This window comes from Gekko japonicus, unplaced genomic scaffold (assembly GCF_001447785.1).
Source record: "Gekko japonicus isolate JY-2015 unplaced genomic scaffold, Gekko_japonicus_V1.1 scaffold772, whole genome shotgun sequence".
NCBI lineage: Eukaryota > Metazoa > Chordata > Lepidosauria > Squamata > Gekkonidae > Gekko > Gekko japonicus.
The window spans coordinates 608,904-636,635 of NW_015177031.1; the positions used below are offsets into that span (position 1 = coordinate 608,904).

Consider the following 27,732-nt stretch of genomic DNA (forward strand, 5'->3'; position numbering starts at 1 on the left):
CTCAGCCCGTTTGCGAAAAGTCATGGGGCGCTGCTGCTGCGTTTGCTTGCGTCCGCGCTCCGGCCCCTCCCGGCTCTTCCCTCTGATAGGCGACGGAGCTCCCGTTGCGCAACAGGCGGGCGGGGAGGGGAGAGACGCCCCGCGCGGCGATTCGGGCCGTCGGAGCCGTGGCGCGGGGCGAGACGGGCTCTTCCTTCCTCTCCTTGGTCGGTGAGTAGCCTTCCGTTGCCACCTTGTCCCTTGGCAGGGCTCCTGCGCTCTAAATCAGCTGCGCCAGGCGGAAATTCGGCAGGTGAAGCTTTTGCCCATGCAGTCCTGTTGGAGCTCCCGCACAAGGCTCAGGGTTCAGGAGGGCTGGTGGGGGGCGTGGTAGTCTATAGGACATGTTGGGAAGGGTTTTAATATGAGCCACAGTTTAGTCCGAGAACTTGTGTTCAGTGCCAAGGCTGTTTCCTGGCACCGAATAAAAAACGGAGTGCCTCTGAGCAAGTGCAATTAGTAACCATTAATTGTCTTACTTTTTAATGTTTTTTAAATTATTGTATAATAATTGCTGTACTGCACCCTGAGTGCTGCTGTAAAGGGGAGGGCAGACTAGGAATATAAATAAATAAAACCACAGACTGCTGACATGCAAGGGCTGTTTCCTGGGCAAAGGCCTCTTTGTGGACTTTAATTAATGGGTAACAAAACCTATAGTTTTGAAGGGGAGAAAAATACTTTTTTTGTTTTTAGATTATGTGTTTTAGAAGAGGCAGGTGGGGGGATGCCTTTTTAAAATGGCATCTGCCCAGCTTTTGGGAGTATTTTCTATTTAAAAAAAAAAGTTAAAGAGTTTAATCTGGGACACTCTTTTTATACAATCAAAAGACTAAATATGACCAAGGAGATCTTTGCTGGCTTAGAGGTAGGTTCATCTGGTCTGATGATCTCTTTCCCAAAGTGGTCAGAAGGATACCTCCGCACCAGCCCTCAGCAAGAGGTATTCAGAGGTATACTGCCTCTGAACCTGGAAGTTCTACTTAGATCTGGTAATGGTAGTTAATCATAGTAGCTGTCTTTTGTGCATTGGGAACTAGTGTGGAGGGGCTTCAGGCAAAGGCCCTCTTCCTAACAGAACGGCTATGCAGGATTCTATGTGGGTGCCCCCCCCCCTTTTGTGGGAGCCACATTCTCCGAGAACTAGAAGCCTGCCTGCCTGCCTGCAGGGAAGGTGGCTCTTCCTACTCAGGCAGTAGGAGAGAGCATCTAAAAGCCATTGAAAATTGCCCTTGTTTTTCTGACAGCCACTGTGCCTTCAGCAATTGTGTGGCGGGCAATAATTCAACAGGTGTAGAGCTTTGCCAGTGAACTGCTGCTGTCATGTACGTGTTAATGGCACCGTGCCTCTTGAACAAATGGCCTTAGTGGTCAGATGCACAACGCTGGAAACGGCTGGAAACGGTTCTTCCCATGAGCACCCCCATCTTTTGGATGCTGGTGTGGAAGAAAAACTGACAGATTTCAGCAGAACGTACTTCCAAATTAAGGGAGCCTCGTAGTGACTTGGGAGCCAGGGCATGGTAAGGACGCAAAAACCCCCCCCATGAAATGATGATACATGGCAGAGCTAACCCTGATCTCAGCTCTTGTGAAAGAGTGGCAGAGTTTTGGAGGGAGGCTTCGGTCCCAAGCACTTGTGCTTAAAATAATGAAGTCGTGAATTGGCTTCAAATGAGCCTTTCAACAGCACGTCCAACTTTCTCTTTTCCCGATTGTTGATAATGATTAATTGTGCATTTTAAAAATATATATAATCTTACATGTCGAATAAGGAAAGGTCATAGGAAGAGGGGGGAAATACCCAGGGAAGAACAGAACTTTAGAGGAAGGAACTGAAAAGTGGATGACAACCAAAGGAGTGGCTGAACAGAGAAGAAGGGTGTGACCAGGAAATGAAGAGAGAGGGAGAGAGAGAGAGAGAGAGGGAGAGAGAGAGAGAGAGAGAGAGGAGGCTTAAGTTCATGTTTGATTAAACCTGCGGGGGGGGGGGGTCTGACGGGAGATAGCAAACGCCTCCTTGAGAGAGAGCGGGGTAGCCCCTGGCTTGAAATGGGCAATGGAGCCTCCCTTCCTAAAGAAACCTACTCTGGCCCCTGGAGGGTTGAATAACTACTGCACAGTCTCAAATGTACCATTCTTGTATGTACCTGATCCCCAGGGAGATTTGACTCTTTTGTTCTGTTTGAGATTCTTGTCACTAATTCTTTATTAGCCCTCCTTCCTGTTAGTGAGTTTATATGTGTTTACTTGTTTAATTGTGTGTGTGTGTATTTGTATTTGAAATGCTGTTTTAATGTTTGAACTATTTTAACATTTTCTGCCTTGGGGACCCCCGGCTAGGTGGAAAGGTGGCATAGAATTTATATATTATTTATTTATTAAATTTCTACCCCGCCCTCCTGCCAAAGTGGCTCAGGGCGGCTTACAAACAATTAAAAACCAACATACAGTTTAAAACCAGCAAATACAAAATAAAATACAATTCATACAATTCAATTCTTTCTAGATCCCGTTGTATTTTTTTCCACAGCGGGCTTTATTCCTAGTACATATATAACCTCATAGAAATTTCGGTATAGATAAAAATCCAAGATGGCAATTTCTCATAATATCATTATCTCAATTTCCGACTACCACTACCAGTCCCTTTTTTCTGGGCGGGGGAAAGGGAACTCAGAGAATCAAGGAGGGACGGGAAAGGAAGGTGCCAGTAACCGTTGTTGTCCTCAGTCAAAAGCCTGGCAGAACATCTTCGCCTTATAGGCCCTGCGGAATTGCATAAGATCCTGCAGGGCCTTGATAACATTTGGTGGAGAGTTCCACCAGGTTGGGGCCAGGACTGAAAAGGCCCTGGCCCTGGCCGAGGACAGCCGGACATCCCTGGGGCCAGGGGTCACCCGCAAGTTTTTATTCGAAGAGCGTAAAGCCAGGGACATACCAGAATGCTGAGTTAGATTATCTGCCTTGCTGTAAGGAAGCTTCATGTGGTCATAAACACTGTCTGTTACGCTTGACTGCCAGCAGTCCCTGACTGCGCATACAATTCTGTTCCCACTAGAGCATCTTTGGCCATGGACCTCTATTTTTATGACCTGGGTCTCCCAGTTTTCATCCTTCACGGACCGCAGGGGGTACACAGGAGGCACTGATTGGGCATCAGCCTGTTTAGTTTCAGGAAAGCTGCAGTGCTGGAGATAATTTCTACACATTGTTCTACAGTCTCAGCTAAAAACGTCTATTGTATTCTGCTTCCAACAAAAGCTGTGTACCGGTAGAGAGAGAACTGTTGTAAAAATGCTCACTTATATGAAGTCTTGGATGAAAACTCCATAGTATACTGTTTCTATGGTGCAGATGCTTTCCTGCACACTGACCTATGCTACAAATTTGTGCAGCTGCAGAAGGAGCAGCCTAGAAACGACACAGCCACACCCACAGTAAACCAGATTGAAACGGAAAATGGGCCTTGCCTATGTGTATCATACTAGCAGAAACAATTGGATGGCTGAGGACAGATCTGTTTGCCCAGATTATTGTATCAGAGGTCTGTAAAAGGCAAAGACGCATGCCCCTCCCACAGGAGGTACTGGTCGGGAGTTCCTTAGGCAGAGGACCATATTTTAAAGTAATGCTGTAAAATTTGATATTCTTCTAGCTTCATTCCCCAAATATTAGAGGTTTTCTGTGCCTTTAACAGCAATTTGAGACAAAGAAATTAAAGGAAGCTTCCTGGCAGAAACATAATAGTGGGGGAAAGCTTTTCTTTGCAGAATTTCTGGGTCTGGGCCTTGCTGTTTAAAAGCCACAGTAGCAGGGCCAGAATGAAAGCTGGCAACCTTACTCCAGTACCTTCAGTAGGGTGGTGATAAAATTGCCTTGCCTTGTAAGGTTGTTGTAAGGGTTAACAAGAACACGTGTATGAAATGCTTTGATGTATCATGGAAGATAAGAACTAGGGGAAAAATGGGTGAAATGTTCCTCATCACTTTGTCTGCGTGCTGGGATGAAATTAATTTCTATTCAAAGCATCTTTGCAAATAAAGCTCACTGAAGTTACTAGTCCATGAGGTTTAAGACCCTTGCTGCACACAGTGCAGAAAGCATGTTTGCATCTTTTCCTAAGTCCCTTATAAAGTTGTATGCTATCACATCAACTATTTGCAGTAGACTTGTTACAGTTTAGAGGTGTGTTAGATCATCATCATCATTATTATTATTAATAATAATAATAATAATAATTCAATTTATTCCCTGCCCTATGAGTGAAACCAGCAGATAGCATTGAGAGCGATTCTGAAATGTGCCCCGGGGGTGGCAAGGACTAAAGACTCCTTGTACTTGTCTGTCTTTCCCCAAACTTCCTCTGTAAGGCTGACTGTTGTTCACTGCCGCCGGGTGGCAACTACGAGTATAGACAGCTTCAAGAGGGGATTGGAGAAACATATGGAGCCGCAAGGTATAGAGGGAACACTCTGCCTGGGGCAGTGATGCTCTGTCTTCTTGGTGCTGGGGGGGGGCACAGTGGGAGGGCTTCTGGAGTTCTGGCCCCACTGGTGGACCTCCTGATGGCACCTGCATTTTGGCCACTGTGTGACACAGAGTGTTGGACTGGATGGGCCATTGGCCTGATCCAACATGGCTTCTCTTATGTTCTTATGTTCTATCCCACAAGTTTTAGCTTATTAATGGCCCACAATAAACTTAGGGCTACAGTTGGATGCACACTTTCCAGGGAGTAAGTTGTATTGAATTTGTGAGACTTGTTTCCCAGTTACATGCCTGTGGTTGGGCTGTATGTCGCATTGAGATTTTCAAAAGAATGTGTTTTTTAAATACAGACACAGTTGCTGCTTTCCATTTGCTTTCCAAAGAGCTGACTTCTGGCTGCCCTCTTTGCAGCTATAATTCTTTTAAACTAAACGTATCATAGCTGTGTATGGGAGAAGAATCCTACACAGAGGCCAGGGGTTCCTGGATTTCGCAACCTGCGTCCCAGTTAACTGTCTGGCTCCACAATGGCATTACACCGTGTGTGTGTGAAGTGCTGTTGAGTTGCAGCCGACTTACAGCAACCCCAGCAAGGGGCTTTCAAGGCAAGCGAGAAGCGGAGGGGGTGTGCTGTTGCCTTCCTCTGCAGAGTCTGCCTTGGCGGCCTCCCTCCCAAGTACCGGCCCTGCTGAGCTTCCGAGATCTGACACGATTGGGCTATACCATGCTGCCCTTCCCTCCCATGTTCTGCCATAGCTCAGGGCATATGTCCCCCCTTCATTGTGGGGATAGGCTGTGGCTTAGTGGTAGAGCACACACTTATATGGTCCCTGGCATCTCTGGTTAAATTATTCTTATGAGCCACTCTCAGTCAGAGTGGACATGGGGGGATCAGTGGTCAGACTCGTTTTACAGCTCCAACCCGGGCAAAGCTGCCACCTGTTAGATTTTTTTAAAAACCAGCCATACAAAATACATCCACAGAATTTGCTAGGGCTTGCAGTAGCACTGTGTTCCACATCAAATGCGGTGGGTATACCTGTTCCTTTCAGGTGATCGGTCAAAGTCCTTTAACCTACAACTACTTTTGAGTCTGCTGAATAAACGGCACTGTTGCCTGCACTGAATTGTGATCTTGTACTGCGTGCTTTGTCCTACACTGGCAGGTGGAAGGAAATAGTTGCTTAATAATTAAACCAAATCCTTTTAAGAAAAAAAAAACTAACACAGTTGCCTTTTCATTGGGCACAGGGGTTGTTCACAGGGGAGTGTTATCTACAAGGTACAAGTGGTGATCTGCCATGTCCAATGCTGAGTTCCAACTTGATGCTACCACTAAAAAAAAAGGAAGGGTTGGACTTTTACTGCTTGTGACTGTATAGGACTCTTTTATATATACACAATAATGCTAACTGCTTTAATTGTTGCCCTTGGGCTGTTTACAATTTCTACGTGACTCCTGTAAATCTGCACCCAGCTCATTTCAATGTCAAGTTTCAGTGAATGCAGTTTGAGTGCTGTTGCAAAGTTGTTTCTTTGGAGGAGGGAGCTAATCTGAATTGTGGGAGGATATTTCTTTGAATATTTATGTTCCACTTTCCCAGATAAAATGTGCTTGAAGCAGCCTCTCCTTATAGTGACCCATCAGTGTTTATTAATTGTTACTACATTAAACTCCTCCAACAAGGAAAGGGGAGGACCAATCGTAAACAGCAGTCAAAAGTGAAAAAGAGACTGAAATTCACACCCAAGGCCCTTGGAGAATAAAACAGTCCTCTGGCCAGGAAAGCGCCAGACAGGAGTCTCTAAGAAGGACGTTTCAGGGAGGATGCGTAGAACAAGCCTCCCTACCGTCTGAAGTGGCCAGACTGGAATTGCTGGTGGTGGATCAGTGTGTTTAAAAGCCAGGCCTGTCCCTGTTGTGCAGAAAGTGGGATGTATGGTTTCAACCAAGAGGAGTGTGTGTGTGTGTGTGTGTGTGTGTGTGTGTGTGTGTGTTGCCCGCTCTGCAGCCAGCTCTGTCTTTGCGGTCAGCCAGGTTCATGTCCTTCTGTCCACGAAGGCAAAAGAAGTTCAAGACTGCAGTGAGGACAGGTGCGGGAGAGGGCAGGGCTCAATCCTCCGTATACCTTTTCCTAGTTTGAATCCCATCCTCTCTTCCAGTGTGACGGGGTAGATCAGGGCTGGCCTAGACACACAACGAATGAAGGCGCAGGATCCTGAAGTGTGCAGCCTTCAGCTTGCAAGCGCGTTCTCTGCTTCCCTGCACGTACAAACAATTATAGCAAAAAGAAGTCTTTTAATCCTGCTAATTTCCTGCAGTCCCAGCTTTTTGATTTGCAGGGAGGGTTTAACACAAAGGGGACCATGAAAAACAGGCAGCCCCCCCCCCCCCCCCCCTCCCAGCATCAGCAGCAGAACAACCCATCCTGTCATCTCAGGAGCACCACCTTGTTCTGCTGGATGTGGCCAGAGACCAGGCCGAGTTTATACAAACAGGTAAGAGAAGGAGGCTGTAAAATGCGCAGCTGCTAGAATGAACTGCACTGTTTTGCCCCACCACTAGAGGATCACGTTTTGAAATGCTCCACCTGGGTTAAATGGAAAACCAGCTGTTTGCAGGAAACTGTGTAATTTATCACCTGCAGTCAAACACAGCAATGGTACAATCCATTCTGCCACTACACACATGAAGGAGCTGTATGCTGAATCAGATCATTGATTCATCGTCAGGACTGTTTACACAGACCAGCAGTGGCTCTCCAGGGTCTTGAGTAGAGAGGGGTCTTCCATGTCACTACCACCTGACCCTTTTAACTGGAGATGACAGGGACTGAACCTGGGACCTTCTGCATGCCAAGCAGATGTTTTACCAGTGAGCCACATCTCCCGTCCCTCTGTCTGCCACAATCATGTCCAGTTTGGCTGTGGCAGATTCTCCAGATCTTGCCTTCTCTCCTAACAGCTATTAAACTGTCCCCACCTTTAAAGAATTAATATAAACCAAGTTGGTGAGAGAGGGAAATGTATTCCAGAAATCCTGGGACAGGAAATCGGCACAGTAAATGGGATGACTTCAGGAAAACTTTAGAGGTGTGTTATCTATATGACCTGAGCACCTTCTGTGTTTTTGTGGGACATTATCTGGATTTGAACTAAACTCAGTATCATCCAGCTTCCTCCATACAACTGGAGAGTTCTGTGGCTTGTGTGAACAGGGAAAGGCATTCATTTGGTGGGGGAAATCCTGGTGTTCACAAGTTAAACCCATACCTTTCATAAAACGAACTGGTCTGTCTGTAAAATTAACATAATTTCAAAGCATTTTGAATACAGTGTAAAAAAAGGTGGGAGGTTATTTAAGGAACTTGGTAGGTTCAATTCCCATGTATATCCCCCCCCCCCAAAAAAAAACACTAAGCACTCAGTGACATGCGCTGAATGTGTGAACTAACTCCATGGAAATACAATCCTAGAGGGTATTGTAAAGTGACAGAGAAATTGCTTTTGATCTGCAATGGCTTATTCACACATGCAAATAGCATCTTAAGGCTGCATCCTTCAAAGAGTGAAAATGCACATGTGTGAAGTGACCCTTGGGACTCATATAACCATGCAAACCTAATCCAAGTGACAGACACCCTTCTAAGCCCACTGACTTTAATGGACTTAGACAGGTGTGATTCTCTTTAGGACTGCACTGTACGGCTGGGTACACACAACACTGGTTGCATCGTCAAAATCCTTTACCCTCCTGACTTGCTTTATCCACAGAGCAAAATTTAGTGAATGACTACGATAGTGCAGCAGTATCACAATCTCCAATAGATGTGTAGCTTCATCCTTATAGTGGAATTCAAATATACTGTGATAGAACATGTCTCATGTTCAGATGTGCCTATTTCTTTGGATTCGGTTTAATAAAGTTTTTAAAAAAGATACTTTCTCATGAGCTGAAAAGATACCACTACTGTTGAAGTAGCCTTCAAGCATTTGCATCCCCAGTGCCGCTGACATTTTACAAACTGAATGCCATGGAGGAAAACAAAGGTCACTTTCTGCTGCCGGAAACATTGAAAATGTTTCCCCTGGCTGGTCTACTGCATTATCACTGCAAGAGCAAGACACAGCTTGGGAAAGCAAAAGTAATTTCTCTGAGTGTGTACTGAGAACATTTCTCATTTGAAGTTTTTAGGAAAGCAATTGGGGGAACAAATTTGAGGAATGTTAGGACACCCAACAGGTGGGCCCAAAAAGGCATTCAAATTCTTAGCACTCCTTAAATAACAAGAGCTACCATGGTGTTATGTTGAGAATGTGATATTTGAACCAGGCAGTGCCCAATTTTGTGGTGTTTTTAAAAACTTGGTCTTATTATAGGTCTGAGGGTCTTTGCAAGAGTAGCATTTGTGCTGTATATTTTTTTAATGTTTGAGTGTTGGTGGCCACCTGTATGATCACAGCTGTTTTAAAACATTTAAATTTTGAAATGAAATAAATAAATCTCTCCATAGCCTGGGTTATAGCCCAACTGGCACTTGCTGTCTACGCACCCTCAGCCTCCCTGTCTCTTCTTGTGGCATAATAAGACTGGCCTGCCTTACAGAAATGTTGTATCAAGAAAATACATGAAAAGCATTCTGGAAACTGGAAGTGTCTTGTGTGAGTCCTGTCTAGGAGTGGTAACATTCTGGGTTTTGCATGCATTTGTTTGAAAAGAGAAAGACTCCTAAATAAATTCGACTGTTATAATTTCATCTCTCATAATGCAGAATATTTCTCTAGGGTAACAGTATTAAGTACTGAAGGATTAAGTTCAGCCTGCTCATGTGCTAAGTGTGAAAACCATGGTTTGTTCATTCATTACATTCCCAGTGTGACCTCCCCCCTCCACAGTGAACGAATTGCTACTTTCCTCAAATATCCACTTCTGTCTGTAACATTTTTTCTCATGTTCTTCCTTCAAGCAGCTCAGGGTGACTCCTCTCTCCTCTGCTGTTTTATCCACACAACAGCCCTGTGAGGTAGGCTAAACCAAAAGAAGGTGACTTTCCCAAGGTCATCTGTAGAGCTTCAAGGCTGAGTGAGGATTTGGGGGATTCTCTGTTTGTGAAGCCGCTGAGACTGACAGTGAAGTCCTCTGCAGCAATTCCAGTCTTTGCCCATTGAATTCAGTGGGTATAGATTGGAGTAACTCTGCACAGGGTTACAGTAAAGGACAGTAGGGAATGCTAGGGAAGATTGCATTGTCATTCGTTACTTTTACTGTGAACAGTCTGTACTTTTCTTGATTGCATCACAGCCCGTACTTCCTCCTTTATATGGCCCTTTGACCCTGTTTGCATAACCTCTTGTGCATTTGTGTGCAGTGTTCCCTCTAAGCTGAGTTAGTGTGAGCTAGCTCACAGTTTTTTAGCCTCTGGCTCACACATTTTTGTCTTAGCTCAGGAAGGATGGCTCCAGAGCAGACTAATGTATGCAGCAGCCAAATTGCTCGCTCACAACTTTAATGCCAGTAGCTCACAAAGTAGAATTTTTGCTCACAAGACTCCACGTCTTAGAGGGAACATTGTTTGTGTGTGTGGTCTACTAACTGAGGATTCACCCCGTGCATCTGACAGTGGACAAGAGTTCATTCATGCTTATGCTAGGATTAAAAAAACAAAACAAAAAAACTTTAGTTTCAAAGGTGCCCTCAGCACTCCTGTTTGACTTTGCAGACTTTTGACTATTATTTTAAGCACAGTTGCTTTTTCCTCTATGGCTGTGATCACACACACTCAATAATCCACTTTCAATGCACTTTACAATGGGATTTTTACTGTGTGAACTGGCAAAATCCAGTTTGAAAGTGCATTGAAAGTGGATTATTTAGCATGTGTGATCACAGCCCAGGTGTACAAAGTGCTGCTCTACCAAAAATTGGGTAGAAGGAACATTAGAGGAAACAGCCAATTCTTTGCATTTTCTCCAATCCTCCAGGGAAAAATTAAATTATCATATCACATTGTGTGTAATATGCAGATCCTAAGATTGTCTGGTAGCCTAAAGTTCTAGCTCTTTTTTAGTGGTGAGTGAGACTTGTTTTTTGGGCTGAGAGCTCAGAAAGAACTGACCCAAGGTCACCCAGTTGGCTTCATGTGGAGGAGTGCAGAATCGAACCCAGTTCTCCAGATTAGATTAGAGTTTGTCACTCTTATCTGCTACACCATGCATGCATTATTTACTAGCTAGAGACCCTTCCAGTCTGATGTGTTTCCTAACCCCGACTCCCTTCTTTATAAACTGGGCCCAGATTCAAACCCACCAATCGATATTGAAGCTCACTGGATTACTATAGGCCGGCAGCTCCCTCTGCTCTGAACCTGGCCTGCTACACAAGGTTGTTGTGAAGATAAACAGCAGGAAGAGGAAACTGTGTGCTGCCCTGAGTTCCTGGAGAAAAGAAGCAATAAAAATCTAGTAAACTCCCCCATGCATTGCTGAGGCAGAATAACACATTCCCCCCCCCCCAATCATTATGGGGGGTAATGAGAACCTAACTAGTCCTCCTTGGCATGGCCTTGTCTTGGTCACACAAGAGTATGATGGAATATTTCAGACCAGTTTTTTTCCTTCTGCCATGTTCCTGTTGCGACACAGCAGCATCTCCAGACCTTGTTTCAAGACGGTCCCAGTCACATCTTTATAGCACTTTTGCTTGTTACACTCACATTGTTTTTATATTTCTTCTCAGGTTGACATTTCCCAAAGATGGCAGCCATGGGTTTAATCTCGTCCTGCACTCGTCCCTTGGTGCCTTTGCTCAGGCCAGGAGTTCCCAAGATGAGCCCATCCCAGTTGCACACTACTGCCGGCTGTGCTGCCAAGGATTACTACGAAGCGCTCGTGCTGGGCGGAGGGACCGGGGGGATCACCATGAGCGCCCGCATGAAGCGGAAAGTGGGAGCTGGAAACGTGGCTGTTGTAGAGCCACAAGAGGTATAAATGTGGGTTCCCCCCCCCCATGGAAAATCCAGATCTTGATGAAAGTTTGGCTTAGATTCCCATCTAGGGTTGCCAGGTCTGTGTTGGAAAATACCTGGAGACTCTGGGGGTGGATCCAGGAGAAGGCGGGGTTTGGGGAGGGGAGGGGCCTCAGCATGGCACAATGCCATAGAGTCCACCCTTCGAGCGGCCATTTCCTCCAGGGGAGCTGATCTCTGTCAGCTGGAGATCGGTTGTAAAAGCGGGAGATCCCCAGGCCCCACCTGGAGGCTGGCAACCCTATTCCCATCCCAAAGATTGTCCAATCAGAATAAGCTCATGAATAAAGGGTGCATTATTTCCATTTATTGTGGGAGATCAAGCAGAAAGAATTGCTGCTCAAAATGCATAGCAGCTTAATTTACAAAGCACAAAATATGGCAGGTTTTAGGTCAAAGGTCAGTCACACACAAAGGGTGATTCTGCATCGACCTTTCCCTCCATTGTTTTACCAAACCCGCGTTGGAACAGAAATTCCCCTCTGCATTGCATGCCGCTTTCACTTTCATGGATCATTGGATTTTACAGTACCCTCTACACTGCCTGCCGCTTTCACTTTCTTTAGTCATCGGGTTTTATGGCACCTTCTGCATAGATTTATGGATGTTCAGGGGTGACTTCGCAGTCAGTACGGTGTTGCCCTGGAGTATTTAAATGTGGTTTTGAGCTGCACCTTTGGTAAAACAATGGAGGGAAAAGCCAATGCAGAATCACCCAAAGAGCAAGATGTCCTAAAGTAGAAGTGTCAAAATCATGCGTTACGAGGGCCGGATCTGACATATGTGTCACTTTGTCAGGCCGAGCCTTGTGTGCCATACAGTGTAATGCTGGGTAACAGAGGTATAAATCTGTCATGATCTGGGCAGTGCCACCAGAGGCCTACTAGGCCCAGGGAGCCTGGCTAGCAGTAGGTGAGGCTGGGCCTACAACTCCCAGAAGCCCCTGAGAGGTTTTGGAGCCAAAATTGACCAATAGGGAAGAAGAGCGCTGGGGAACAAAAGGGCTGGTGCCAGAGCAGAAGCTGTTCTTTCTTCCAGAGGGCAGAGCCAGAAGGAAGGCTGCTGCAGGAAGAAACCTTCATCCTGAGGGCAGGGTGAGTAGTCTAGTGCCACTTGGAATAGTGAGCTAGGGACAGTATATATTTAGACGTGTTAGGGCATTTGATTTCTTTTCACCCACTTACTGTTATTATTCTGCACCTTGTTGTTTGACCTCCTATAAAATAAACCTTTTCCTTGTTGTACTCTGCCTGGTCCTCACGCCTATTATTCGGCCAACAGGGAAGTCTGAAGGTCTTGGGAGGGTGCTTTGGGCCTTCTCAAGGGAACCTAAATCCAGAGTGGTGGCAGCGTCAGGTGACACCCCACCTGAGTCATGACAAAACTGTATAAAGGACAGCAGCTAGTAAACTCCGAGTTGGTGTATTCTTACAGCAAGACCCCATGGCTGGTAGGGGGGGTGCAAAGGAAAACCCACATGGGTGGACCTAGCAGGGCAGCGCTGGGCAGATGCTCCCACTTTGCTTGAGTGCTGCAGACGAGGTTGTTCCACTATGCTGAAGCCACAATCCGAGTGGCTCCACACTCTCCTCCCCTGAACAGTCTCCTGTTCCCTCCCTTGCACTAGTTGCTCGTGGGCCGCATAAGAGCCCTCAGGCCTTATGTTTGACACCCCTGTCCTAAAGGGTGTATGCTCTCGCCACTAGGGTGAGATTGGATTGCTGCTCACCCACCTGTGGACTGTAGCCACTCTGAGTCCCAACAGGGGAGAAAAGTGGGAGATAAATAAATACTTGTAAACTTTTATATCTTTCATTGTGACATCTAGCAATGTAGCATCCTTCTTAGGCTGCGTTTAGAACAGAGATTATGCCTGCCCCCATTCTAAAGCAGTCATGTAAAATCCAGGACCTGGGCTGAGTCCAGTGTTTCCTCTAAGTTGAATTAGTGTGAGCTACCTCACAGTTTTTTTAGCCTCCGGCTCACATGTTTTTGTCTTAGCTCAGGAAGGAGGGCTCCAGAGCAAACTAATTGATGCAGTAGCCAAATCGCTCGCTCACAACTTTAATGCCAGTAGCTCACAAAGTAGGATTTTTGCTCACAAGGTTCCACAGCTTAGAGGGTGAAGGTTGCTGGTGTTCAGAGAAGACAGGTCTGTAGAAAGTTGACTGACCCAGCCAGGCTGGGCAGCGTTTATATAGAGAAAAACTCTCTCCTTTCTCCCTCCTTCCTTTCTTACATATCGAAAGTTACACAAGTCACCCCATATTATGATGACCTGCTATATTCGAGAATGTGTTGTCTGCAGACAGCCTCTCTATCTTTCCCGTCTTTCTGCCAAGGCCAAGTGACTTCATCATTAGGCAGTACCTCATGCTCTCAGCACACACACACACTCGGGTTCCCAATCTCCAGTCAGGAGAACAGTGAATTATTCAGGCTTGCCACGCAGATATTTTCACTGCTCCCACAAGAGGGAACATTGGATGAGTCTGCACATCAGTTGCATGGTGGGTATAGTCATTTTTCCACTGCTTTTCCCCTCTGCTTTGTAACTCCAGATCTCCCTCCCTGGGTCTTCAGAAGTAAGATTTGTTTGTTTCAGGAGGCCTTTCTGGTATGATCTGGTTCATTCTACTGGGCTTGTGTTATATCTGGGCTGTTGTTTTACTGTTGCTTTTATGGTGAGTTTCTGTTTTTACTTGTATCTTCCAGAAACACTATTATCAACCACTGTGGACTTTGGTTGGGGCGGGGGCAAAGCAGCTAGCAACATCTTCGCGCACGACAGCAAGTGTAATGCCTCCTGGTGTCAAGTGGATCCAGTCCCGAGTTCAAAAGCTGGATCCAGACAAGAACTGTGTGTACTTGGAGAACAACCAAAAGGTAACTCCCGTTTTAAAAAATTGCCAGCTATGCTCATTCTTGAACATCTTTTAAATAGAGACACAAAGGGCCGGATCCAAAGGTGTCTTTGCACATGTAGTGGGATTCCAACTTCAGCTGCAGGCCCCTTCCAGGAAATTCGATGCAACCCCTGCGGGTCCCCTGACCCTCTCAGTCGGAAGGAGCTCTTGCGTGACACTCGTTCCACAGGGCTGTTCGCCAATGAAGTTCTGCGTGATCAGTGGATACTAGTCATTTTTTAAAAAATGTCTTTACTGTTTTTGCAACCAGAGTCCTCATTTTAAAAAAAAAAAGTCCTCATTTTTTTTAAAAAAAGCAATGCAAAATAAGCTCCATGGTTAGAAAGGCCTGATTTGGGGAACACTGAGCTGTCCATGCTGCAATGTTAAAGATTTAAATTCAGGACGGAGCCACCTTCAAGTCCAATCACACTAGTGACTATCTCTGGTGAAACAGCTTTTCAGCCTGGAATAATACCTGGAAATATTGCTTTGCACTTTCAGTTTTCTAGATGTTTCATATATATCACCACATTATAATCCTTACAACAAACCTGTAAGGTAGGCCGGTCCTGTTATCCCCGTATTGCAGACTGGGGGATGCAGAGCAAGCTCAGGGCAGAGGAGAGATTTGAACTGGGAGCTGCCAAATCATGGCTGATGCTCTTAAGTTATCATGCCACACCAGCTGTGTGTGTTTATTAATGCACGTAAATTTCCCTTTATATACTGATACTTAATGTTCCAACTGATGTCTTATGTTACAGATCTCTTACAAGTATTTGATCATTGCTCTTGGGCTCCAGCTGCACTATGAAAAGGTATCTTTCTTCTGAAGTTCTTCTCTCCTTAGTAGTATAAACTCTGGCCATGACTAAAACATCTAGAGGCTACTCAGGGTTGGGGGGCATTCCCAGAGGGATTTCTGGGAACTTTCCCCCCTTTAAACAGCAGACACGTACCTCCCACCCAGTTTTTGGGGTACACAGACCTAAAGTCCTCTTGGGCACACTGACGTCAGCCGCCATCGACAAGGAGATTTTAAGGTGTTAGTTTTGCCACTTCTCTGAACTGCGTAAGTGGAATGCACAACTTCCCTGAATTGTGCACATTTCTACCAGTGGTTACTTTGAAACGCCCTGGCTGAAGTTCTGCTTGCCCCCACCATTGGAATTATGGGGAGGGGCAAAGGGTGGGGGGAGCTTCTTGATTGCAGCACCGTGATTATGGGATGCACTCCCAAGCAAACTGTACCTGGCCCACTCCCTTCTGGTCTTTCACCAGGAGGGAACACCTTTTAAGAAAAGATTTGTAAGCCTCACAAAAGGCTGCCGCACTTACTATCGCTGTTGACGGTTTTAATTGCATTTTGAATACTAAATTAATGTTCTCATCTGTTCATCAGTTTTACATACTGTTGGCTACACGGGATGTATGTTGTGAATTTTATAATAACTGCATTGTTTTACATTTATTGTGACCCCCCCCTTTCCAAAGACCCTCGTTAGGAGGAAAGGGTAGGATAGAAAGGTTTCTAAAAACTAGATGTTGGCGCTACTGCAGCATCAGCACAGCAGTGTGGCTTGAGACTGAACGGGTTGCAGGATTCCATAGAGGTATTCTGTCCCACAGACTGGGGGACAAAATTGCTGTTTGGATGAGACTTCGAAAATACAGTACAAACCTTATGTAGGGCACCACGTGCAACTACTGTAAACATGTTTGGATGTTCCTCGTTTCTTACATGTTGCCAAGGACTGCAATTCGACACTGAGTCAGTGAGAGTGGCCCATGTATACAGGTGCTAGGTGGTAAGTCACTAGTTCACAACACACACCATAGTTCTGCATTAGTGCCTGCAAGCAGGTGCTTTGTGTGAAGGATTTGTGTAACATTAAAACCATGTGTCAGGCCAATTTACAGGGCCTTTGGGGGCCTCTGGTGATGCATATTAACTTAATTAGCCCTGGTGCCTTAAATTTCAGGGACAGGATTACTGCTGTACTGAAAGAACTGTACTTCGAGCCAGGCCCGTAGCTACAGTGGGGCATTTGGGGGCCTGCCCCCCCCCCCGAATTCCTCCATTATTCCTGCCAAGGCCCCCCCAAATTCCTTTCAGGCCCCCCCCAACTCTCTGGCAAGATGTGGTGGCTGCCACAAACTCCTCCTGTGCTGCTGGATTTGGAGGCACAGCTGGAAGCATACTAAGCAATTTCATTTTTCCTCCTATGGATATTTGACCCATAGAGGCAACATAATGACATGACATTGTAGGTAGTTACAGAAGTGGTCTTTTGCTTAAAAGAAAATAATAATAATAATAATAGATTGGATTTATAACCCGCCCTTCGCTCAGAGTCTCAAAGCGGCTTACAAACTCCTCTCCCTTCCCCTCCCCACAACAGACACCCCGTGAGGTAGGTGGAGCTGAGAGAGCTCTTTCCAGAACTGTCCTTGAGAGAACAGCTCTGAGAGAACTATGGCTTGCCCAAGGTCATCCAGCAGCTGAATGTGGCGGAGTGGGGAATCAAACCTGATTCTCCCAGATTAGAATCAGTGCTCCTAACCACTACACCAGACTGACTCTAATTTAAATTCTACATTTGGGATAAATGTAGATCTGGGCTGTATGCATGATTGTTATGGAAGATGAGTCAGATCCTGTATACAGCATGAAGAAAGACATCATCTTTACTGCCCCTGTGCTCAAATTATTAAACACAGCATAGCTAATTTTGTTCTGTTACAGATCAAAGGCTTGCCTGAAGGTTTTAAATACCCTAAAATAGGTTCCAATTATTCCATTCACACAGTAGAGAAAACGTGGAAAGCGCTACAAGACTTCGAGGAAGGAAATGCCATTTTTACCTTTCCAAACACTCCAGTGAAATGTGCAGGCGCACCTCAAAAGATCATGTACCTGTCAGAGGCATACTTCAGAAAGGTACGGACCAGCCACAAATGGAGGCATCGTCGATTAATGCATTTGTGGTGTTACCTGAACAGACATTTTTTTAAATAGTTGAGTTTTTAAAAAGCCGTATCTTCAGCTGTAGCAGCATAAATGGTTGCAGCATTCCATCTGTTCACACAAGCTTTTGTGGGATTTTGTGATTTCTCTCTTCTCCTTGTTTAAGCTGTTATGCAATTTTGTCTTTATTCTTTTATGGGCCTGGTGAACAAAAGGTCTGAATGTTGACAGATAACCTATCCTGAACTTGGAAGGTCTCAATAAGTCTGTGTGCCTACGTCAGTCCTAGTAGAGGTGATAATCTTTAATTAAGTAATCTGGGGGGCAGCACAGGCTGAGAGACCATTTACATTCCAGTGCAAATCTGAAGAGATCAGTACGAGACACCACTGAAGCAAAAGAGAAATGTTCACCATCTGCTGTTTCCCCCCCATCAAATGATTCTTGGATGAGTACACAAAATGCTGGGAAAGGCTCATTTACTTTGGGTTTGGCTTGAGCCTGCGTCTGCCACCCTGAATACTGTCCTCATGAAAGAATGTCCCACAAAACGAGACAAGTCCATTTTTCAAGTTATAGAGAAGTTGCTTCATGGTTCATAAAGTGTATAACTGTCTGTTCACCCATAGGGCACCTGTTTGTCTGGGCCTACCTCAGCTCTAAACATAGAACCAGTCACTCCCAATTCTTTAGTTCAAGATTGGTCTCAAGCAGCTGATTTTTCAGTAGCCTGATATCTGCTGTAGGTTAGGCTGAAGTAAGGTCCTGTTGGCTGTGGATCAGTTTTATATTGTAATGTGACAGATGGATAGTAAAAATGGGTCCGTAGGCAACTCTTGCCCTTATCTGGAAAGCCCAGGCTAGCCTGATCTCATCAGATCTTGGAAGCTGAGCAGAGTCAGCCCTGGTGAGTATTTGGATGGGAGACCACCAAGGAATACCAGGGTTGTGATGTGGAGGCAGTCAATGGCAAACCACCTCTGAACCTATCTGGCCTTGGAAACCCTACAGGGTCTCCACAAGTCTGCTGTGACTTGATTACACTTTCCATCATCAGGCAGCTCTTGAATGGAATGTACTTACTGGATGATTTGGCTCTTGTAACAATAATGCTGTGTCTGCTGCACCTAGTTTTTATAAGCCTAATGCACAGGTGAACAAAACCAGCAGTCCTTTAAACCACTGTTTGCAGTTAGGGTTATCTTTTTTTCCCCTTCCACCCCCCAGACTGGAAAACGATCCAAAGCCAACATCTTCTTCAACACGTCGCTTGGAGTAATATTTGGTGTGCAGAAGTATGCCGATGCTCTGCTTGAAATAATCAAATCAAGGAACATTACAGTTAACTACCGACACAACCTCATAGAGGTTCGAGCCGATAAACAGGAAGCAGTCTTTGAGAACTTGGACAAACCTGGAGCAACGGAAGTATATCAGGTGAGCAAATGTAATCATTCCAGTGCTTCTATTTGTAAGTGTGGTAAGACAGTGACATCTTCCTGTGCATGGTGTGACAGAACATGCTTATGTTCTCTCATCTGAAGAAACAGTACACGGTGGTGAATTAGGAAGCAAAATGTAGTCGATATGTTAGATAGGAGAATATCTGATTCGTACCCTACTGGGATGGCCAGCTAGTACAGGCCACCAATGTTCCCTCTAAGCTGTGGAGTCTTGTGAGCAAGAATTCTGTTTTGTGAGCTACTGGCATTAAAGTTGTGAGCGAGCAATTTGACTACTGCATAAATTAGTCTGCTCTGGAGCCATCCTGCCTGAGCTAGGACAAAAAAGTGTGAGCCGGAGGCTGAAAAACCTGTGAGCTAGTTTTTTAACTCAGCTTAGAGGGAACACTGCAGGCCACATCAATTCTTTGTCCACACCCCCACTCCCTTGGCCAGAGTGAAAGCACAAGACACATCCCTTCACCTGTGAGGCATCCTCCTGATTTTCGGGGAAGGGTGGCTGCTGGAGAAGTGTCTGTGTTCTGCTGTCAGTTTGGTGCAAGGAGAGGATATGCGGGGGCGGAGCCTTTACATTTGATGGAGGGAACAAGACGTGCGATGACTGAGTCCTTATTTCCAAAAAAGACTTATGTAGACTTGGCTAAGAGTGCCATACTCTACTTTTGGTCTGGGAAATGCCCCTCTGTTTATGAAGTGAGAGGCAAGTCTGCAGAAACCCTTGCCACAGATCTAGCCGTTTGGCTGCAGACCAGCATGGCTACCCTATCTGCAATACACGGTTTCCTGATGGAGACACCAGTGTGAAAGAAACAGGAAGTGTCCCTCACCCTGAAAGTTCTTCCTCTTGAGTACAGCTTTTTGGGGTGGGAGGGCTTACCTCAGCCAAGCTGCTGCACAGGATGGCTTTATGGCTGATGCGGGGGCACCTTAGAGAGAACCTAGTCCCTCAGACAGGATGTTAGCCATCATTGAACTACAGCAGTGGTCTTCAGCCTTTCCAGACTCAGGGCCCATCTTTAAGCCCCAGGCGACAGCATGTGACCCACTGAGAAGCAAGCTCCTTGGTCACATGACAGGAAGAGAAACGGCTAGTGTTATGACCTCACCAGTGTCAGTAGCAAGGGGGCAGAAAACACCACCCAGCCACTGGTTCCCAAAGTGGGCAATACCGCCCCCTGGGGGGGGGGCGCTGGAATGATCCAGGTGGGCTGGAACAATCCAGGCGCAGATCCACAAACTGCATCTTTTTGACCACTTCTTGAAGGTAGAGATTTTTTGGGGGGGGAAGTAAACCAAATAAGTTTGGGAACCTCTAACTGGAACCCAAAGTGGTTTCTCATAGCAAGTGACAAGACAATGGTCAGAGGTATGGAAGTATCCACTCTACCACTGAGTGACCCAACCTCGCCCTCTTGCTGTTCCTGTGTACATGTGAAGAAGCAGGAAATACGACACTCTTGTGTTCTACCTTCATGCACCAGCAGCTGTCCATTCAAAAAGCACTAATAACAGAGTAGTTCCACAGGGGGAGGCTGACCTATAGGCTGAAGTCCACTGCTCTACAAGGTCAGGATGCTTGCAAGCTAGGCTTCAATGGCTCTCCTTCTATCCAACCAGTATGGAATGCTGCACGTTACGCCACCCATGGGACCCCCCGATGTACTCCTGAATAGTCCAGTTTCTGATGCTGCTGGCTGGGTTGATGTAGACAAGGAGACGCTGCAACATAAAAAATACCCAAATGTGTTTGGGATTGGAGACTGCACTAACCTCCCTACCTCAAAGACCGCTGCAGCTATAGGTAAATTTAGTCTATTGTAATCGGTTATATTTTTGCATAGATGATACTAGGTTCTGTACCCCAACTGGATGGCCCAGGCTAGCCCGATCTCATGAGATCTCAGAAGCTAAGCAGGGTCGGCCCTGGTTAGTACTTGGATGGGAGACCACCTGGGAAGGTTAGGGCCACTACACAGAGGCAGGCCATGGCAAACCATCCCTGCTCATCTCTTGCCTTGAAAACATCAGTAGGGGTTAGCCTTGAGTCAGCGACTCAGAATCAGAGCTTTGCATGCAGATGGTTGCAGGTGTGATCTGCAGCATCTCCTGCTAAAAAGGATCTGGTAGCAGGGGATGTGAAAGACCTCCACCTGAGACTCTGAAGCCAGTTGGAGTAGACAACACTTGCCTTGAGAGATCAATAGGTCTGAAATCAGTAAAAGGTGGCTCCATGTATTTGACAGCTTGGTAGTATGAAACAACTGGAGATATGTCTAGAACAAATTAGTTCGGCTCACTCGGTTTCTTGGACATCTGAGGCCCAATCCTATTGACTGGGAGTTAATCATGACCAGTACAGGGAGTTAATCATGACTAGTCTATAGATGGAGAAGCTCTATCCAGTCAGTAAAAACAAGACCTGGAGCTGACTCATTGCAAAATTCAGACTTAAACTGAAGAAAATTGGGAAAACCACGAGGCCATTCAGGTTTGACCAAGATCGCATCCCTGATGAATATACAGTAGAGGTGAAGAATAGATTCAAGGGTCTAGATTTGATAGATAGAGTGCCTGAAGAACTATGGACGGAGGTTCGTGACATTGTACAGGAGGCAGCAATCACCACCATCCCAAAGAAAAAGAAATGCAAGAAAGCAAAGTGGCTGTCTGATGAGGCTTTACAAATAGCAGAGGAAAGAAGGAAAGTGAAAGGCAAAGGCGAAAAGGAAAGATTTACCCAACTGAATGCAGATTTCCAGAGAACCTGAATGAACAATGCAAAGTAATAGAGGAAAACAATAGAATGGGAAGGACTAGAGATCTCTTCAAGAAAATTGGAGAAATCAAGGGAGCCTTCCATGCAAAGCTGGCCATGATAAAGGACAAAAACGGTAGGGACCTAATAGAAGCAGAAGAGATTAGGAAAAGATGGCAAGAATACACAGAAGAACTATACAAGAAAGACCTCGATGTCCTTGACAACCACGACAATATAATCACTGACCTCAAGCCAGACATCCTGGAATGTGAAGTTAAATGGGCCTTAGAAAGCATTGCTAACAACAAAGCTAGTGGAGGTGATGGTATCCCAGCTGAGCTATTCAAAGTCTTAGAAGATGATGCTGTTAAAGTGCTGCACTCAATTTGCCAGCAAATTTGGAAAACGCAACAGTGGCCACAGGATTGGAAAAGGTCAGTATACATTCCAATCCCAAAGAAGGGCAATGCCAAAGAATGTTCAAACTATCGCACAATTGCACTCATATCACACGCTAGCAAGGTCATGCTCAAGATCCTACAAGCTAGGCTTCAACAGTACGTGGATAGAGAACTGCCAGAAGTACAAGCTGGGTTTCGAAGAGGTAGAGGAACGAGAGATCATATTGCCAACATTCGCTGGATTATGGAGAAAGCAAGAGAGTACCAGAAAAACATCTACTTCTGCTTCATTGACTATGCTAAAGCCTTTGACTGTGTGGATCACAACAAACTATGGCAGGTCCTTAAAGAGATGGGAGTACCAGACCACCTCACATGTCTCTTGAGAAACCTGTATAAGGGCCAAGAAGCGACAGTTAGAACCGGATACGGAACAACTGATTGGTTCAGCATAGGAAAAGGAGTACGACAAGGATGTATACTGTCACCTTGCTTATTTAATATATATGCAGAGTACATCATGCGAAATGCTGGCCTGGATGAATCACAAGCGGGAATTAAGATTGCTGGGGAAAAGATCAACAACCTCAGATATGCAGACGATACCACTCTGATGGCAGAAAGTGAAGAGGACCTCAAGAGCCTCTTGCTCAGGGTAAAAGAGGAGAGCGCAAAAGTGGGCTTGAAGCTCAACATCAAAAAAACTAAGATCATGGCATCCGGCCCCATCACTCCTTGGCAAATAGAAGGGGAAGCTGTGGAAGTAGTGACAGACTTCACGTTCCTGGGATCCCAGATCACCGCAGACTGTGACAGCAGCCATGAAATTAAAAGACGCCTGCTCCTTGGGAGGAAAGCGATGGCAAACCTAAACAGCATGATAAAAAGTAGAGACATCACCCTGCCAACAAAAGTCCGCATGGTCAAAGCAATGGTATTCCCAGTAGTCATGTATGGCTACGAGAGTTGGACTATAAGGAAGGCCGAGCGCCGAAGAATAGATTCTTTTGAACTATGGTGCTGGAGAAGACTCTTGAGAGTCCCTTGGACTGCCAGAAGATCAAATCAGTCAATCCTAAAAGAAATCAACCCTGACTGTTCCCTGGAAGGCCAGATAATGAAACTGAAGCTCAAATACTTTGGCCACCAAATGAGAAGGGAGCACTCACTGGAGAAGACCCTGATGCTGGGAAAGATTGAAGGTAAAAGAAGATGGGGACTGCAAAGGATGAGATGGTTAGACACTGTCATAGATGCAACGAACATGAAGTTGAGCAAACTTCAGAGGACGGCGGAAGACCGGAAGGCCTGGCGTGATCTGGTCCATGGGGTCGCGAAGAGTCAGACTCGACTGTGCAACTGAACAACAACAGTCTATGCCCCATTAAGCTCACTGGGTCTTAGTTACTTGGATGAGGTGCTGGTTTATTTCTTCCCTTTCATCTTTAATTAGAAGCATAACACAAATACCCAATATTGTTGATGAAATTCTCTTTTTTTTAAAAAAAAGAGAGAAAATAAAGCACTGCAAAACAGCTTTAAACAAATGGTCCTCTTAATGCATGGAGAATCAAGCAATATATGTTAGGAACCTTTTGACATGTGATCTTCTCTGAGGCCAGGCAGGAGCCATGCAACATGTGGGGTGGGGGTGGGGGGGTGTCATCCTATAAATAGATCTTGAGGCCACACTCTCTCACAGCTGCCAAGTAGACTTTCATTTGGACAGAGAAGCAGCTGTTTACTGTATCGCAAATGTGTGCTTGTTAACAGATAACTGTTAAGTGCCTCATGTCCTGTACCTCCAGTCACCCTGTCTGAACTTCAGGCAAAAATATTTCTCATATTTGACCCAAGCAGTCAAGATTGCAAACCAAGAACTTTTGTATCTTGGACTGCAAGCACCTATTTGGCAGCAGAATTTCCCTAGAGTCAGTGGAAGTTATTTCCAAGTAATGGCCCTGCTACAGCTGAATTGTGTGAAACTGCCTTACTGAAGTGATTCCGTTAACTTTAGCTAGGTCATAACCCGTCTGTACAATAGTGACACAAAAGCCACACAAGTAGTCTCCAAGGTCAGGTGATGAAGCACTGGTACATTAGCAGGCATAGCATTCTCACGAGCACTTGCTTGTCTATCAGTGCAATTAAGAAAACGCATGAAACATTTGGGACAGAAAGTGGTCCTCTGTCCTTTTGTGCCCTTTCTATAAAACAGTCATACAAAATGAACAGAGCTGTGACTTGACATATAATTTCAAGACCTCAACATTACTAAGTCAGCAGGACAATGTTTTGGTGCTAACGTAAACAAACCCTAACTTTTATCTCTGATGTAGCTGGCCAGTCTGGAGTACTTGATAAAACCATTTCTTCCATAATGAAGGGGAAAACTCCAACAAAGAAGGTAACAAGTATTTCTGTGGATTTGTCCTTAAATGGGTAAAAGTGTCATTTGGAACATGGAATTTCCAAACCCAAGGTCTTTGTGTTCTTAACAACAATTGTTCAAGTAGCTAACTTAATATTTATTTTAAAAAGGTGCTTTACATTCGCTATGCTGCCTCCAAATATTCTCTTAGCAAGGATATATAAGCTTTAAAATAACCTGATGTTTCTTTCTCCTTTTTAAAAATGTGCGCCTCTGTCCAGTTGTGAGATTTATCTCCAATTGAAGACAATATAGTGGACCCTGGCACAGCAATACATAAGTTTACTGAACTAAGACATCTCATGACAGAAAGCTAGCATTGTCAAAAGATGTCACTCATAAATGTAAGACTAGTTTAGAGGTGAACTATGATCAGATCAGGCATGGATTTAACTTGCACCCATGTTTAGAATAGGGGTGTGTGCTAGAAGGCAGATTGCTTTTTTGAAGCTAGATCCAGTTGGTCAGCTGTGTTGGTTTGAAGCAGAACAAATTTAGAGCCCAATGGCACCTCTAAGACCAACAAAGGTTTATTCAACGTATGAGCTTTGGTGTAGTGGTTAAGTGAGCCGACTCTAATCTGGGAGAATCAGGTTTGATTCCCCAATCCTCCACTCACAGCTGCTGGATGACCTTGGGCAAGCCATAGTTCTGTCAGCGGTGTTCTTGAAAGGAGCAGTTTCTGTCAGAGCTCTCTCAGCCCGACCTATCTCACAGGGTGTCTGTTGTGGGGAGGGGAAGGAGTTTGTGTAAGCCACTCTGACTCTTGAGTGAAGGGTGGGGTATAAATCCAATCTCCTCCTCCTCCGTTGGTCTTAAAGGTGTTCTACTTTTTGGAAGCTGTTCCCGTTGATCAAACTCTCTGGCCAGATATGCCCAAGCTTGAATTTTGAGTACCTAGGAACCATCTGTAGTGGTCTGGATTCTTAGTACTGTAACTGTTGGAGCTTGTATGAATTGTTTTATATTTTGATGTGACACTTACATAGAAGTAGTATATGTTTAAAAAATACTTTGCTAATAAAGCAGATACGCTCTGACTCTTCCAGGATAGGCAGATTGCTGCTGATGTTGTGATGGGTTCTGACTCGTACCTCATGTCCACTGTCAAATATTTTGTAGTACGATGGCTATACATCCTGTCCACTGGTAACCAACTATAACAGAGCAATCCTCGCAGAGTTTGACTACAATGCACAGCCTTTAGAAACATTCCCCATTGACCAGAGCAAGGAACGACTGACCAGTTTTCACATGAAAGCTCACATGATGCCTGTTCTTTACTGGCATGGGCTACTGAAGTAAGTACTTTATGTATATTATCCCCCTTAAGCCAACTGCAAATGCTCAGGCTTAGAGGAAAATAAGCTCACAAACAAGGAATGTTGATAAGGGACTGCATTTATGAATTCCCTGTGAAGGGATTCAAATAATGAAGCATTAGTACAGTAGTGAAGAACGTTCAGTTTTGTCTATGGGAAAAGTTGACATGAACTTAATAACAGTGTATATATAAAATCAACTGCTCCATCTTGCAAGTTTGAAGTAAATGTTGCACATAGCAGCAGACTTCCATTGTTTGCAGCCACTGAGATTTTACTCAATGTTTTCCATTACAACAAAATTCTAACAGCTTTTGCTTAATAGCTTATGTGGAGTCAGGCTGTTTGCCCTGCTGTAAAATCATATGTGTATATCCACAGGACTGCTTGTAACCTTGGTCACCATAATTAATACCAAATAGGTTTATTGTGTTAAATACAATTTAGTTATGGTCTCTTGTCTCTCCTGCACACCTTCGAGGGGATGCTTGATTTACCAACAAATTCCACTACAATAAAATGCAAGTATTCTAGATATTAAAAATATTTTCATTTTTCCTCTCCCTGCAGGGGATTCTGGGGAGGTCCTGCTCCAATAAGGAAACTGCTACACCTAGGGTTGAAGTAAAATCCATTTTCTTCCTGCATCCACAACCAACCGGTCCAGCATATTTCAATAAGCACTACAGCTTTCAGAAAACAGCCTGGAAGATATTCATCTACACTTCCCATGTAAATAAAACCCAATTTATCTGCAGGAACCTGTGCTTCAGAGTCATCTCTTAAAATGTCAGGGGCTTTTTCCCCAACTCATTTTTCTAAAATTACCAACCATTTAGGCTGTAATCCAGACGACGTTAAGTATTAAGTTTCCTGTACTCACTAGAACTTGATTTGGAATAAACATGTGCACATCAGATTACAAGGCTACAAAGTAATGGGTTTCTGGGAAAGAAACTGTATACCATGGCTAGCTCAGACATAAGAAATCATTATTCAGAACAATACAGTCAATAGCTGCATGTTTTTGTCTACCCATGAGAGTAATACTGAGTTGCTGCTAGCATACTGTATAGGATCTCAGGTTTAAAAGTTACTACAATAAGTAACAGCGTGACCCAGAAAGACTCCATTTCAAATCTCTGCTCACCGGTGAACTCTGGGTGGCCTTAAACAATAAGCACAGGCTGTGCCACATTATCCCCTTCAATCACTGGCCTAGTCATGTGGTCTACTTTGTAGGGATGTTAACAAGTAATGCTTGACATTCACAGGGTGGTTTGTTTTTCACACTTCAGTTCTCTGTTCAGTTCTATCCCAATGAAGTACCTGCTTTTATCCTCAATGTAGATGTCCCTTAAAATTTAGGCCTTACAGCCTCTTGTACAATAATTTCTTGTGACACTGTTTGCTCTTAGTAAGTGGCCAAATGGGTAGGAACTGCCTTTTTCCTGAAGACTAGCTGTAATTAAAACATTCCCCTTTTACAGATCCAAGTGTAAATAAAAGCGCTTAATCTCGCAATTTCCCTGTGTGCCACCAGTTAACTCAGCCCATCCCCAAGAATGTGTACACAGCAACCATAACACAAATACAAAATTAGTTTCAGGGAAGCTTTATGGGTGGTTGAATCCTTTTTCATCAAGGCCACATTGGCAGAGATGTATGTCAACAACAGCTTTAACAACTGCAAAGTCAGCTGTAGGGATGTGCATTTCGGGATCCCGAACCGAAAAAAAAGCCGAAAATAACGATTTTCGGCTTTTTTCGGCTTTTGGGATCCCGAATTAGCAATTTATGAGCTTGTCCGAATCCCGAAAAAAATTCCCGAAAAATTCGGGTCCATTATAACCAATGGGGCCATTGAAGTCAATGGCAAAAATCCTCTTGGAACTTTGCGGGGGGCTGGGGGGGAGGGGGTTTGG

At 44.9% G+C, this 27,732-nt stretch overlaps 1 protein-coding gene across 1 annotated transcript; it reads left to right on the forward strand.

Moving 5' to 3' along the window:
* The first annotated feature begins 105 nt into the window (after positions 1 to 105).
* On the forward strand, positions 106 to 26,656 carry SQRDL (sulfide quinone reductase-like (yeast)). Its single transcript, XM_015427926.1, has 10 exons — positions 106 to 210; positions 11,267 to 11,511; positions 14,271 to 14,441; positions 15,229 to 15,282; positions 17,211 to 17,405; positions 18,660 to 18,869; positions 20,513 to 20,696; positions 24,394 to 24,461; positions 25,608 to 25,786; positions 26,378 to 26,656. Exons 2-10 carry the CDS (start codon positions 11,284 to 11,286, stop codon positions 26,433 to 26,435), a joined length of 1,347 nt encoding a protein of 448 aa, XP_015283412.1. The 5' UTR covers positions 106 to 210; positions 11,267 to 11,283; the 3' UTR covers positions 26,436 to 26,656.
* Positions 26,657 to 27,732: the final 1,076 nt, after the last annotated feature.

Bases quoted from the DNA above. Each gene is read 5' to 3' on its own strand.
- SQRDL (XM_015427926.1), top strand. From the start codon at position 11,284: ATGGCAGCCATGGGTTTAATCTCGTCCTGCACTCGTCCCTTGGTGCCT. The intron at 17,406-18,659 runs GTACGGACCAGC...TCCACCCCCCAG, and splicing joins CAGAGGCATACTTCAGAAAG to ACTGGAAAACGATCCAAAGC. The intron at 20,697-24,393 runs GTAAATTTAGTC...TCTCTGATGTAG, and splicing joins AAAGACCGCTGCAGCTATAG to CTGGCCAGTCTGGAGTACTT.